This window comes from Sciurus vulgaris (assembly GCF_902686455.1).
Source record: "Sciurus vulgaris genome assembly, chromosome: 3".
Taxonomy (NCBI): Eukaryota; Metazoa; Chordata; class Mammalia; order Rodentia; family Sciuridae; genus Sciurus; species Sciurus vulgaris.
Window position 1 is genome coordinate 35,480,340 of NC_136463.1, and position 15,791 is coordinate 35,496,130.

Sequence of the window (15,791 nt, forward strand, 5' to 3'; positions counted from 1 at the left end):
TCTCCAAAAAGAGACCCTATGTTTAGTAATCAGTTTTCTCCACTTATCCCCCTCCCCCAACTCCAACCCCTGATAATCACCAAAACATATTTGATCTTTATTGTTTACCTTTTCTGTATTTTTAAATGTTTTCAAAAGTAGGATATTTCTCACTTTGAGTTTCTCTGATTTATTGTGATTTGATTTACATTATATATTCCATCCACAATGCTGCTTATGTGAAGTTTTGTCTTATGCTGTTACATCCATAAGCACATGCTGTCCATTTGTCCCCTTTATAACATCCATTTTCGTTGTTCTTTTTAACTTGCTGCTTTGTGAGTAAACACTTAAAACTGCAAGTATCCCGTTGCTCCCCTCTCCTATTTTAGCATCTGTTGATTCTTGCTTAAACTACCTTTAATGTGTCGATTTGCAAAGTGAAGATTCTGAACTCTAGCATTTTCTCCATATTTATGTCTGTCTTTATTATTCATAGACTCATAGATTTCCTGTTTTATTCAGTTAATAATCCATTAATATTATTTATGTTGATGCTCATATTATCCCTGTTTTGGCCAGTGGAAACCTCTTTAATCTTTTTTGTTAATCTTTGTTTTATGGTCTCATTGTTCTTTGAGCACATCCTTATTTTCTGACGTATGATACATCAGACTCATGTAGTCCTGGAATTAGCCATTTCTCAAGGGAACCCTTTTAATGCAGAATGGTATTAGAAATTAAGATCATAGGTAGGGCTTCTAGGATCTTTGAGTGGTTACAGGTAAGATATATACACACATACATACATGTATACTTGGAAAACTAAGTACATAAGAATAGCTAATAAAACACTGATGAGAAAGCCTTAAAGGTAGATTACCCCTACGAGATAATTAGAGCACATTAGAAAGCCTCTGTAAATAGTGCATTACTGGTGTCTGAACAGACAGACTGGTAGAGCAGAATAGAATCCAACAGTAAAGTTGCCAGAAATTATAACTGTTTGGTTCTGTTCTTTCTATTGATGGAATTTCAATAGGAAAAAGTTGGGTGTGATTTATTCAAGATTATGTGTAAAGTAGATTTCTTTCCCTATAAAACTGGGTTTTGATTGGAAATAACTTTTAAAATTGTTTATTCTGTAAAAAATATTACTTTGAAATTAATCTTTCCTATCTCATTTAGGTTTGCAACGAGAATTCCCTTTTCAAAAGTCTTTCCCGCTACCTGGTACGTCGAAAGGATCCAGAATTGTGGGGTAGTGTGCTGCTGGAAAGCAATCCTTACAGGAGACCACTAATTGATCAGGTAAAATTGACAAATGTGATTGATTTCACTTTTTACTTGGGAAAAAATCTTATTTCTCATGATATATTGAAATATTACAAATGTGTCATATTTACCTATGAGAGAAGGCAATGAAAATACAGGGAGATTGAGCTGGATACAGTGCCATGTGCCTATAATCGCAGTGATTCAGGAAGCTGAGGAAGGACAGTTGCAAATTTGAGACCAACTTCAGCACGTCAGTGAAATCATGTCTCAAAATTGAAGATTTTTTAAAATAGTACTGGGGATGTACCTCAGTGGTAGAGTGCTTTGGGTTCATTCCCCAGTACTGCAACTAAATAAAAAAAAGAAAGAAAATTTAGGTTCTACTATATATAAATATCTGTAAATTGACCTGGACATATAATATTACATGCGTTAAGAAAAATAAATCCCCAGAAACATGATTTAATTACATGAAATTTAATTCATTGTGGTTAAAATGAAAATAACAAACTCAACATTAATATCTGAAAAGTTACAAAAGTATTGAAAACATTTAAGACAATGAAAAGTTAGCACAAGGTAAGGATTGATCATCGAAACTTGCATTCTCAGTGAGTAGATGTTAAGTACTAGTAAGTGTAGAATAGCAAATGGAGCTCCATCATAAAATTCAGAACATTTTTAATGCCCAAAGTATTGAATGTTATTATAATGCATTATAAATTCTTCTGATAGAAATATAAATACAGTGTTTTGAAAAGGTATAGAGGTAGTTAATTTTTCATTCCTTCCCTTGGAAGTGTTTGTAAGGAATATTCCCACGTTGAAAGCTTCATGGAAAAAAAAAAAACTCATTGCAATATCTAGGTACCATGAAATTAGCCAGAAATAGAGGAATTAGTGACTTTATAATTCCACATCTAGGTGGTTAAATGATATGTAACCATCAAAGTGATAATGATGAGTGTTAGTATAATGTTTTAATCAGAGAAAAGATAGAAATTATAAAATTAGGGTGATTCTTTTCAACAAAGTAGAATTATACATCATTCATGTAGGCTTGTGTAGAAAGATCTTGGTTGAATTTAAAGGTATTTTTCATTAATTCTTTCTATTTCACTTTTTCTAGTGAGAGGCCAGTTTATTCTTATTTGATAATATTTTTAAAATCCACCTTGATTTTCAGTAACTATGCCCTACGTATCCTCTGTAGGTTGTACAGACAGCCTTATCTGAGACTCAGGACCCTGAAGAAGTATCAGTAACTGTCAAGGCTTTCATGACTGCAGACCTTCCTAATGAACTCATTGAGCTTTTGGAGAAAATTGTCCTTGATAATTCTGTATTCAGTGAACACAGGTATGCTCAGAGGCAGCCACTGGTTATTTTTTTCAGTCTTAATTATAGCCTGTTCGTTTTGGGAAAGAACATAAAACAGATTAGAGAAAGTTGCCTGAATGATCATTCTGCTAATGTTCTCACCTTTCACACCCTACATTCTGAGACAGAAACCCTTCTAGAGCTACAGATATTATTCTCAATGACTGACAGGCTTTTTATGTAATATTGTTAAATGTCTTTTTTTCCCCCCAAAGGAATCTTCAAAACCTCCTTATCCTCACTGCAATTAAGGCCGACCGTACACGTGTTATGGAGTATATTAACCGCCTGGATAATTATGATGCCCCAGATATTGCCAATATTGCCATCAGCAATGAGCTCTTTGAAGAAGCATTTGCCATTTTCCGAAAGTTTGATGTTAACACTTCAGCAGTGCAGGTAACTAACTTTAGGTTACATAAATCGAATTACTAAACATAATTCCTTTTCTTGATTCAGAGTATGCATTGTTCTATGAGGGTGGGCATTGGTTGCTGTGATAACAGAAGAACAATAAAATGCTGACAGTTTAAATGTAATTGCCTTGAATAACATCCAGTTTACCCTAACCATAATTCAAAAATTATTGCTTAGGTATTAATTGAACATATTGGAAACTTGGATCGTGCATATGAGTTTGCTGAACGCTGCAATGAACCTGCAGTCTGGAGTCAACTTGCAAAAGCCCAGTTGCAGAAAGGAATGGTGAAAGAAGCCATTGATTCTTATATCAAAGCAGATGATCCTTCGTCCTACATGGAAGTTGTTCAAGCAGCCAATACTAGTGGTATGACTTACTACCTTTAGGCATTTGATCAAGAAATTATCTCAGAAATTGATCAAGTAAGATACTTGTCTATTTTTTATTGTGTAGGAGTTGGGTATGCTTGGTTACTTGTGAAAACTTTTAACCCGCCATCCCAGTGCAGATAAAGACAGGTGCACTTTGTAAATTTAAAAGAGCCGTGGGGCTCTGGGTGTGGTTAATGCCTGTAATCCCAGTGGTTTAGGAGTCTGAGGCAGGAGGATTGCAAGTTCAAAGCCAGTCTCAGCAACTTAATGAAACCTGTCTCAAAATAAAATATAAAAAGAGGGCTGGGGATATAGTTTAGAGGGTAATCACTCCTGGCTTCAATCCCTTGTATTTAAAAAAAAAAAAACAAAAAAAACCTATGGGAAAGATTAATGTTGTTTTGATGTCTCTAGAAACTCTAGTTTTATAACTTAAAGGGAAAAGAGAATTTAGTTATTCATTTGGTCAGTGATAATACAGAAGTCGTAATGGAATTTTTGCAATTTAAAATATAATGCACAATTTCAATTTAATAATTGTTTCCTTGAAAAAGGAAATTAGTAATAGTTCTCCTTTATTTGGTTGAAAAGAAAAACTAGGATGTTAGTATATGGAGTTATTTATTTATTTTTTTTCTTTGTGTGCTTAGGAAACTGGGAAGAACTGGTGAAGTACTTGCAGATGGCCCGTAAGAAGGCTCGGGAATCCTATGTGGAGACAGAATTGATATTCGCACTGGCTAAAACAAACCGCCTTGCAGAGTTAGAAGAGTTCATCAATGGGCCAAATAATGCTCATATCCAGCAAGTGGGTTTCCTGATGAGATTTTTTTTAAACAATGTAAAACTAAATAGTTGAACAACTTTATTAGCTAGCTTACTAGAAGAAACACATCATAACTGAAGAATCCAATGGAAAAATCTTAAAGGATAACAAATTACTTTTCAGTATTAAGTTGTGAATTTGGAAAGAGAATTGATATAAGGCTATTAATCATACTGAAAATTGATTATCTCACCCCCTTAGGTTGGTGACCGTTGTTACGATGAGAAAATGTATGATGCCGCTAAATTGTTGTACAATAATGTTTCTAATTTTGGACGCTTGGCATCTACCCTTGTTCACTTGGGTGAATATCAGGCAGCTGTTGATGGAGCTAGAAAAGCTAATAGTACACGAACATGGAAAGAGGTAATCTAAATACAAGTTTGAAGAATTAAGATCTTACTTGAAAATGTTCTTTATACTGATTAGTTGAAATAATTAGCCATGTTTACATTTGAATTCACGTTATGTAACTGTTGTAGGTCTGCTTTGCCTGTGTAGATGGGAAAGAGTTCCGTCTTGCTCAGATGTGCGGGCTTCATATTGTAGTACATGCAGATGAATTAGAGGAACTTATCAACTACTATCAGGTAATGAACAAGATTTGGGTGGGGAGGGGTGGTGCATGGGGATTGAACCCAGGGGCACTTAAGGACTTGAGCCACATCCCATCCTTTTTTATATTTTGAGACTGTGTCACCCTAAGTTGCTTAGAGCCTCGCTAAAATTGCTGAGGCTGGCCTTGAACTTGTGATCCTGCCTCAGCCTCCCGAGCCACTGGAATTACATGAGTTTTTTTATGAACTGAGACCCTTTGCCACAGATCTTATCTTTAATTGCATGTTTCTCTTGTTTAGGATCGTGGATATTTTGAAGAACTGATAACCATGTTGGAAGCCGCATTAGGACTTGAGCGAGCTCACATGGGCATGTTTACCGAATTAGCTATTCTATATTCTAAATTTAAGCCACAGAAAATGAGGGAGCACCTGGAGCTATTCTGGTCCAGAGTGAACATTCCTAAGGTAACCAGCCTTCACCATTATGAGGCAATTGTATAACTAAAACTAGTATTTTAAAATACCTTTATTATTTTAAGGCTATTGGCTGGAATGAGCTACCCATATCTAAAACAATTAAGTTTTTCTTATGCAGGTGCTAAGAGCTGCAGAGCAAGCTCACCTTTGGGCAGAACTGGTGTTTTTGTATGACAAGTATGAAGAATATGATAATGCCATAATTACCATGATGAATCATCCAACAGATGCATGGAAAGAAGGACAGTTCAAAGATATCATTACCAAGGTGTGTACTTTCTTTAGAGGATAAAGGCTTCAGAAGGAAAATGCTCATTGGGAAAGAACTGACTTACATGTGAATTTTTCTGTTTTAGGTTGCCAATGTGGAACTATATTACAGAGCAATACAGTTCTACTTAGAATTCAAGCCTCTGTTGTTAAATGATTTGCTGATGGTGCTGTCTCCACGGTTGGATCACACTCGTGCAGTCAATTATTTCAGCAAAGTAAGAATTGTAAACCAGACTTCATAGTGAGGAATTAAGACATATCTGAATAACTGTTATTCCTAGAACTTCAACAATATGCTACCTTTATAACAGACTTTTTTTTTTTATGCTTTAAAGGTTAAACAGCTACCACTGGTGAAACCATATTTGCGTTCAGTTCAGAATCACAACAACAAATCTGTGAATGAATCACTGAACAACCTCTTTATTACAGAAGAAGATTATCAGGTAAAATCTTTTGATTCTTATACATACTCTAAAAACTCAGGTTATGATTAGCTTCTGCAATTAAGCTCTACAATAAAAACACTCATTCTTTAGGATTGTAAAAAAAAAAAAGGTATGCCTAGGATCTGAATTTAGTAAGGTTTTTAGGATTAATAAATGTGATAATTAAGTGCCAGGTTCTCAGAATTATGTTTAGATGAATCTTATGTATTTCTTAGGGGAAAAAAAATGGTATGCTTACTTCACCTCTAATATCCAGGTCACAGGGAGTCAAAAAAGTCTGTTATCTCTTAACGACCGCATAAAACTTTTTTGTGATTATTTTTTAACTATTCATTACTCTTCTTGCCTAATGTCTTTTAATTTTCTCCTGTGAAAGATTTCACACAAAATATAATAGAGTTAAGGTTAAGCTAGACACCTTGTTTCTTTCTTATACTGTTGGCACGAGTTTCAGAGCCCATTCTGATTTCTCACTGAATATCATGTTGAGTTATATCAGGAGTTTCTCTAGAGTATAAGTTCTTCCAAATTACACATTCTCTCCTATGCATAAGCAAATTAGTCTTGATACTGGAAACCTTGGAGAAAATTGCATCTTTAGAAAATCATACAGTACATGGTAGGAGTTGTTATAAAATCAGATTGAAGAAACTTCATGACTTTTCACAGATTACAACTTTGTAGTTTGATGCTTGAATCTAGGCCATCGTATTACATGTTACCATCTAATGGTCTCCATGATAAAGAAGTATGGAGCATGACTATTAAGTTAAAAGAAGACATTGATTTGACATGTGTGTGGCTTTTTTTTTTTTTTTTTTAAGGCTCTGCGAACATCAATAGATGCTTATGACAACTTTGACAATATTTCACTTGCTCAGCGTTTGGAAAAACATGAACTCATTGAGTTTAGAAGAATTGCTGCTTATCTCTTCAAAGGCAACAATCGTTGGAAGCAGAGTGTAGAGCTGTGCAAGAAAGACAGCCTTTATAAGGTTGATAAAGTTGGTGGGGTGGGGCTGTTTAACCAACCCTAAAATGGGCATGTATATACATACAAGTGATTCTGTAAAAGTGTTAGTTTTATGAATATGAAATTTGACTTTACATACCCATTTGAGGAGATGGTAATTAAAATTAGTGCATTTCTTGACTTGAGGGGCTTGTTGTTTAAGCCACACCTCTGTTAAAAAAGTTAAATTTTTTTTGAGCCTATTGTTTTTCTTTTCCTTTACAAACCCAGACTTAAGTTTTTAAGCTTCTATTGTAGTACTTGGTTTACCAGTTACTTTTGTTTGGGTTTGATGTTTGACCTCATTGTTTCCTTTGAATAGGATGCAATGCAGTATGCGTCTGAATCTAAAGATACTGAGTTGGCTGAAGAACTCCTACAGTGGTTTTTGCAGGAAGAAAAAAGAGAGTGCTTTGGAGCTTGTCTCTTTACCTGTTATGATCTTTTAAGGCCAGACGTTGTCCTGGAAACTGCATGGAGGCACAACATCATGGATTTTGCCATGCCTTATTTCATCCAGGTCATGAAGGAATATTTGACCAAGGTAATGACTCTTCTAAGTGTATTCAAAACCAATTATCATAAGAATATGTAAAATTCTATGTGCAGGTTTTTTGAAAGTGTTTTCTGTAGTAGAATTAAGTCATTTAATTGATCATAAATACTCCTGTGGAATGATTTTAATAGCTGACAAATGACATAGAACTAGAAAGGGAGCCCTCATTGTATTTCTTAGGGTAAATAGTATTGTGTTTTGTGTTAATAGTCACTAATTTAAAAAATAGTGTATTAAGATGAATTCTATAACTCAGATGTCCTTTAATATTATTATAGATTTCCTTTTATTTGGCTGATTCCTGACTTTATGTCTGTGCCTGTTTCCTGTGAGGAAGTTGCATTTATATTCTTAACATCCTATTAATCTTAATAAAATTTGTATAGTTGAACCCCTAATTTTAAAATATCTTAGGCTGGGTGTAGTGGTATATGCCTGTAATCCCAGCTACTGGGGAGGCTGATGCAGGAGATTCTCAAGTTCCAGGCCAGCCTGTCTCAATATAAAAAAGGGTTGGGGACATAGCTGAGTAGTAGAGTACACACCTAGCATGTGTGATCACCTTGGGTTCAATCCCCAGTACTGCAGAAATGAAAAGATTTGAAGACGGTCAATTTTGTCAAAGCAACACATGCTTAAAATCAAAGTTTTATGTCTGATCCCTTTGCCTGCCTTATTAAATGTAGAAAAACACTATTAACAACCCACAGTAACTGAATTTTCCCTTAGGATATCACCTAATTAGATACCATTGTGTTCAGTTAAGATTTTTTAAATTTTTAAAGAATTAACATTTTATACAGAGAAAAAAAGTTGACTAATTGTAGCCATAGATGAGAATAGTTTCTTTTCTTATGCATAATGCCAACTTTTGAGACCTGGCTCTAAGCTGCTGTTAACCTAAGTGCTGTAAATTTTACTAGCGATTAAGCTGCTTTCTTTCACACTTACTTTAGCATAAATTCTTCTGCAGTAAGCTCTGAAGTTAAAAAAGATTCTAAATTTTGCTTCCAGTATGCCCTTTATTTTCACTTTTCTTATACCTTTTTTAGTGGTTAGATGTTTCTCCCCTAAACCTTTGTTGCTGATTCTACCTTTTTATGCTCGATATGGAATTTGATTTTTTTCTAAGCTGCACCTTCTGAATTCCTTTGCAGGTTGATGCAATAAAGGAAAAGGTGAAAGTTGATTCTTTTCCATCTTTAAGTCTGGAGGACTAAGTCTAAGGAATTTGCATGATTTTTTTTCCTTCCTTTTCTACACTGCTGCTGCTGCTTTTTCCCCCCCAATAAATTTTCACTAAAGCCTCTGCAAGTCCCTTGAAACATAACTATAATAGAGCTCTAGGACATTAGTAGATGTTTGCTACTAATCGGCTAATAGGCTTTAGGAAGGGCAGGAGGCTAATCAGTAGTTGGTTCACAGTCTCTCTTAAATATATTATTAAAAACTAAGCATGGTGAGTTTCCATATTGATTCCAAACTCTCAGGAAATTTCTTTTCCCTGTCAGGGTATCTGGGCCATAGTAGGACTTTCTGAATATTTGAAATAAATTAAAACAGCCTCTGGTTTTATTTTGTGAGCTTGCCTGACAGTTGTTGAATTTATATATGTATATACATGCCCTAAAAGGCTTTTGGGTTTTTTTGTTTTGTGTTTTTTGTTTTGGTGGGGGGAGGTTTGGTATTGAAGGACTGTGATCCAGTTTCTGATCTCTTGATTCTTACTAATTTTTTGCTGAAGTAGATACAAGAGATACTAGCTGCTTCCGAAGAGACTTTCCTCATGTTTCTCCAGGTGTCCAGTTCTATGGTGCTAGTCCATGTTTAAGAGTAATCAAATCTGTTTAATCCTGAGAGCCAAGCTTGCTATTATAAATATTGATGAGCAACATGTTTTATTTCTGTTTATAATGAAGCAATATTAACTTCTTTGTATAATATAAAAGCACACCTAAAGTTAACCTAAAATTTGCTCTCTTACTGATTAGTTGACTTGTCCAAGAATGCCAAATTTAGGCACCTTTTGGTTGCTGCTTCCTTCATTGGCTTGTCTCCATCCCAGTATAAATGAAACAAACTTAATAAATTGTGGTTGGAAAAGGGTGGGAGAGTAAAGGAGAGTTGAAACAAATTTAAAAGAATTTGGGTGGGGGCAATGCCTTGGGATTATGTTGAACCAAACTGGAGTCACCACTGGAACTTAGGGCAAACCTGAGTAAAATGCATTGTGTGTGAGACCCTTCAGCAGCTAGTAAGCAAGGCAGTTAGAAAGCGTGTGTGTGAAAAACAGGTAATTGAACTGCAGTGTTATGCATTGTTTTAAATCAAGCATGTACAAGTCATTGCAATTACATCATACTACTCTGAAACTCCTATAGCATTGCTGTGGGCTGTGTGTGTTTCTTGAGAGCCTGTATAGCACCAGTCATCTCCAGACCTCACTTCTTGCTTCAGTACTTTTGCCTTTTTTTCATGCACACATACACCAAAATAACTGACTGCATGTTAACTTTTCCTCTGCAGCGTATTGCAGTCTTTGTGGAAAAGCCTTTTACATCTTAGTGATTTAACAGTAGTACAGATGGAACTGAATTCAGTGACATGATTACCCATAATTTTTCTTGTTAAATCCAAGGATCAGAAACTTTTGTTACAGCTCTTAACAAAAGCTTGTGTTCATAAAAGCCTTCTCTGGTTTAATCTTTTGAGCAATCTAAATTGGGTTAATGGAAACAAAAATTGAATGTTCCTGTTCCAGAGGCTGTCCTATTATATACAAAAATCAAAATTTTTTTGCTTATCTTACTTCTTCAGGTCCCCCACTGCCACCCCCAGCTTGCCTATGTCTATGCCTGGACATTGTGATACTGCCAGTTCTTCTAAGGCTTCCATATAGGACCTCTGTGTTTAACATCCAACTCATTGACTTTTAAACACGTTTTTGTTTGTTTTAGATTCTTTTCCTTCCATAGCTCACTCTTGTATAGAGCAGTTAGGTTAGCAAAAATCTGTTTGACCATTGATGGCACAGAACTGTGCTTTAAATTTTATAACTGAATAATTTTATGGCATTTTTGGATGCCAAACAGTGGGTATTTCACATGGTCCTTATGTTCCATGATAGTTTTTAATTTATATAAGGTTAATTGATAACAATCATACAGGCTATAATATAGGATAATAGCATACTAAAGCAAATTAATCCATATTTTTAGGGTAGACAAACCACAGTTCATTTGAAGGACTGTAGAGTCTAAGCTTACTTTTCTCAAACTTCCAGTTTGCTGACAAATTGGGATGGATTAGACCCATATTGTATTTAATATGTAATAGTGGAAGTAAGTACAAAAGACTGTCCTAACCTAATGACCTATGTTAAGATTTAGACACTATTTTAATAGTTCCAAATAGAACCAAAGACTGCTTTAACATTTTAAAACCTGGTTTTTACAACTTTTCCACTGAAGTCTGCACCTTTTTTTTTTTTTTTTTTTTTTTGTGAGTGATTTTTCACTACTTGCCTTTCTGCAGAAAATACAGTGAACATTCATAAAGGTTTTCTCCCTACACTATGCTCCTCAAGCTCACCCAACACACGAACTTGAAAACCATTAGTAACATATAACAGATTTGAAATTTAGTGTTAGAATATAACAACAGACAAATTATACAACTTTGGTTGAGATATCAACTTTTATATTTTAAGTATTTAAATATAATTTAAAAAATAAATATAAAAGGCAATGGAAGTTTGTATGGTGTAGGAGATTCCTAGCCTCAGGATCCTATGGTTACTTCTCTTTAGTTCATCACAGAATTACAGAATCAAATTGTGTTAGCCCTTGAAGGAACTTTGTAGATACTTTTTTCCCAATCTTCTCATTAGAGAAGGAAATTTGAGGGCCAATATGGTGATTTGCCAAAGTTACAACTAGTTAATATTAGTCAGTAGAAGGCTCTAAGTATCCCACTTCTGTCTTTCATAAATATACTTGGATTCCTCTACAAAATTATTTCTCATACTATCCACTTTGATGTAGAGTAGCTAGTGTATAATAGCCATTTACTTCTTGGCTTAATTAAAAGTAAAAATTTTCTTCTCAAAGAAATAGGGGCAAAATCAGGCTACCGAGTTACTGCCTTGGAAAGAGAGCCATGTAGCATTAAAATGAACAGCCTGACTTTACACAAAAAGATTGAATGTGGAGCCACTTGGGTCTTAAGCTTCAGTCTGTACGTGTAACCAAAATCAGAAAGCTATGTACAGTAGGCAAGAAAATAGTTTATTCTGCACAAGTAGTTAAAGTAATCATTAGACTGATTTCACATTTTTGAATACCATATCCTTTGGGGGAGAAAAGTCTTGCTGGTTCATGAGTTCATCATTATCTTTGATAGGGTATAAACTTCATTTGAAAAAGTGGTTCCTTCTTGTTTTCTCCCTCCCTCAGGCTGCATCCTAGCATGCCCAGTTTTAGCCTGGCGTGAGCTTTTATGGCATTTATAAATCCCTCCTTCCTGAGGGTTTATAATGACAGTGCTGAAAACCACCTTGACTGAAGTATGAACATTGCCATTGAATTTGAGGGGGCCTGAGAATGTTCTTTCCAGTCTGTTTTATTTTTGACAGAATTTAACATACTAAGGCTTTTCCACTTTCTGCCATAAACCTAGGTTTATAATATTTTTGAGGTACTAATTGACATAATCTGTTTTTCTTCAGGTGGATAAATTAGATGCTTCAGAATCACTGAGAAAAGAAGAAGAACAAGCTACAGAGACACAACCCATTGTTTATGGTAATCTTTTTCTTTTTAACCTCAGAGATATGTATTAGACAAATACTTATTCTTTAACTCTTTGACTCTACTTCAAATAGAAATAAAATAAGCTTCTAACATGCAAAAGTTTAGCTGAGGTGAGGAATATTTCTCCCTACTGTCATTGTTTTTCTGAGGATAGCCTTAAAACAGGCATTAACATTATTTACATTATTTAACATTATTTCATTATTAATTATAAGGAATATCTCAAAAACAGCCTTTAAAGATCATAACCTAGATTTTGCTTTGGTCAAAGGAATATTTGTTCATAAGTTACTGAGAAAGAAATATGGAATTCAATTTTCAGAAGAGCAAAAGGTGATAGAATTTGTCAAGGCTGTCTTTAATGTGCTTTGCATAAAGAACACATCCTCACTTAAATTCTGACTGGGTCAGAGGATGGGGTAGAGTTTCTGTTTGAGAACTTTCCAGAGACACAAGGTATTCAAAGTATCAAGTGATTTAAGTGCAGTTTACTTTCTTCTTATCCCTCCTATCTGGATCACTTCCCCTTTCCATTTCATACTTGGTGAACTTTCATTTCAACAATGAATTTGGGGCTGGGGAGATAGCTAAGTTGGCAGAGTGCTTGCCTTGCAAGGCCCTGGGTTCAATCCCCAGCACCACAAAAAAAAAAAAAAAAAAAAAAAAAGAATTTGAAGATTATAGTTTTAAATAGGTGTTCTAAGGATGGGAGCATGAAAAGATAACCATTATATCTTAGGCTACTAAGGAAAATGACTATATACAAATTAACTGAGACATTATTTCTGTTTTGGGGGTGAGTACTGGGGACCCTGTGCCACATCCACAGCCCAGTTTTCTTTTTTATTTAGAGACAAGGTCTCACTGATTGCTTAGCACCTCACCATTGTTGAGGCTGGCTTTGAACTCATGATCCTCCTGCCTCAACCTCCTGAGTTCTGGGATTGCAGGCATGTGCCACCATGCCCAGCTTCCAGGACATTATTTCTTTTTACTATAGATAAAAAAGTATGTGGGAAATTTAGGAGACAAGATAGTTTTGCGAAAGTTGGGAAAGGTAAACTTAACATGGATTCTTAAGAGGTGTTGCACAATGTTTGACATATCAGAGGTAGGAAGTGGCAGGAGAAAAATCATGGTGAATATAATAATTTTGGATGTATCCACTGAATTTGGCCTTCATGGTGATTAATGAGGCAATTGAAAATAGAGTTAAGGTTTCAAAATAGACATCAGTATCAAGGTTAGAGATGAATTTTTGTAAACTGGTTTTCAAAAATTATTTATTCACTAAAGACAAACATTGGTTGTTATCCACAAAAGAAGAGACACATTGATGCTGGAAGAAAACTCATTGTAGGTTTATGTTCTAGTGTGAGATTAAGAATATTTGTTTTGCAGGGGTAAGGAAAGGTGTTATGTTTTCTTTAAGGCAAGTTCTTTACAGGTCATGTTTTCTTTATGTGGTTAACAACTATGTAAACTTCCTAAAAGAAAAAGTGTTAATCCAGCATTTGATACAGGGTACATGCTCATGTATTTCATACCTAATACATGTTTGAATGTCCTACTTTTTATTACCATCTCTAAATCATAACTGGATTTTTCACTAGAAATGCATTAAGTTTTATTATCAAACATTTTAAATCAGAAATTTGAATTAAATTTAAAAGATCAGTTATATTAAAACATGCCAGTTAAACAATTTAAAATTTCCTGTGCTGAGTTTGTCACTCAGTATAATGTGCAAGTACCATATGATAGACTTGTTGGCAGAAGTCTGGCTCTATAGTGTCTGTCATGTGTGCATGTGTATATTGCTTTAAATGATAGGAAGTTCTGGCTCTCAGCCCTGCACTGTTGGCTTTTTAGGCAGGACCCTTCTTAGGGTAAGACCGAATTCCAAATTATGTCAGTCAAAAGTTCCCCCACATAACTTAGAATAAGTTGTAATTATTTTGCTAGGGTGAGGGATATTGTGATGTAGTCTCATAATGCTAAGTTTCTCCTGCTTTTTTTGTTTGCTTCTTTAGGTCAGCCCCAGCTGATGCTGACAGCAGGACCCAGTGTTGCAGTCCCTCCCCAGGCACCTTTTGGTTATGGTTATACTGCACCACCTTATGGGCAGCCACAGCCTGGTTTTGGATACAGCATGTGAGAAGGAAAGCTGATCCTGTAGTCTCCTATTTTCGTACTGAAACATCGTCTCTACCCACTTCTCAGTTTATAAATGGGGAAACTGGCAATGTGTTCTTATAACCTTTATTTCATGAAGGACTACTTTACTTGTTTCTAACTATAAACTATGGATCACCTATGTTTAAAACCTTATTTCACATTCCGCATCATTTTAGAATTTATTTTCAAAGGGGAATAGTATTCACGTGGGCTTTTTCCCCCCTCCTCGTTCTTTGAAAAACTGCTTAATATTCAATCTATTGTGAAGAACCTGATTTGCACTCTGTAGTGTTTGAAGAAACAAAGAAACTCTAATATTGAATCTCTTAAATTTAGTGTATGTAAACTGCTTACAATATGTATTGTCTAAATGCATTTAAATCTTTTATTCAATGAAAAGCTAAAGCAAAAATACTGGTATGTGACCATACCGTGCAAGACTGTCAAGGCCAACAAAGAAACACTAATCAGCATATCCTACATTGGATTGCAGTGCTCTCCAAATTATTTGAAAAATGCATACAGACAACTTGCCTGATTTTTAAATGAGCATAAAGGCCCTTAACCTATGCAGGTTTCCCCATTATGCATATAGAAAATGCTAGTGTGTTTTGCTCACTTCATATGTAACAGATGCCCTTATGTTGTGCTGTATCCTGTGCTTTTTCTGTGGGACCATTCCATTCAGGAACAAAGAGCACCATGATTCCAATCTTGTGTGTATTTACTAACCCTTCCCCTGAGGTTTGTGTATGTTGGATATTGTGGTGTTTTAGATCACTGAGTGTACAGAAGAGAGAATTCAAACAAAATATTGCTGTTCTTCAGTTTTGTTTGTGGAATTTGAAATTACTCCAATTTAAAATAAATTACTGGACTGTGGAAATAACATGTAGAATTGCAGTTTTAATTAAATACCTCAAACTAAAAGAATGGTAGTTTTCGTAGTTTCATACTGGATATTATGGTGCTGTATAAGAAGGTATAAAAGGAATGAGGTTTGGCAAGTGTGACGGCATTGTGCGTCATGTCATGTATGTTCCTGTAGTTAATAACGTACATGTAGTCTAAAGCACCAGTTGCTTCAATAGTGGGCAACATTTCATCGGTCGCTAACATTTTAACCAAGTGGCACTTTAGGTGTTTAAGCATTTCACTTAAATAAATAAATAAATCACAGGTGTTGAGTTATATTAACTTGAAATAAAACTATTTTAAAA

At 35.0% G+C, this 15,791-nt stretch overlaps 1 protein-coding gene across 2 annotated transcripts in view; it reads left to right on the top strand.

Annotated features, from left to right (window-relative positions):
* The window catches only part of CLTC (clathrin heavy chain), a 64,640-nt gene extending 48,849 nt beyond the window's left edge, over window positions 1-15,791 (top strand). Inside the window, exons 18-33 of one of the 2 annotated variants that reach the window (XM_079131342.1) lie at window positions 1,168-1,290; window positions 2,471-2,616; window positions 2,853-3,036; window positions 3,232-3,424; window positions 4,080-4,237; window positions 4,457-4,621; window positions 4,738-4,845; window positions 5,113-5,280; window positions 5,411-5,560; window positions 5,649-5,780; window positions 5,901-6,011; window positions 6,839-7,009; window positions 7,349-7,570; window positions 8,740-8,760; window positions 12,309-12,384; window positions 14,427-15,791. In XM_079131342.1, the coding sequence (XP_078987468.1) occupies window positions 1,168-1,290; window positions 2,471-2,616; window positions 2,853-3,036; window positions 3,232-3,424; window positions 4,080-4,237; window positions 4,457-4,621; window positions 4,738-4,845; window positions 5,113-5,280; window positions 5,411-5,560; window positions 5,649-5,780; window positions 5,901-6,011; window positions 6,839-7,009; window positions 7,349-7,570; window positions 8,740-8,760; window positions 12,309-12,384; window positions 14,427-14,551 (2,253 nt within the window). In that variant the 3' untranslated portion in view covers window positions 14,552-15,791. The remainder of the gene's footprint in view (window positions 1-1,167; window positions 1,291-2,470; window positions 2,617-2,852; window positions 3,037-3,231; window positions 3,425-4,079; window positions 4,238-4,456; window positions 4,622-4,737; window positions 4,846-5,112; window positions 5,281-5,410; window positions 5,561-5,648; window positions 5,781-5,900; window positions 6,012-6,838; window positions 7,010-7,348; window positions 7,571-8,739; window positions 8,761-12,308; window positions 12,385-14,426) is intronic. The other variant, XM_079131343.1, reaches the window with a different exon arrangement.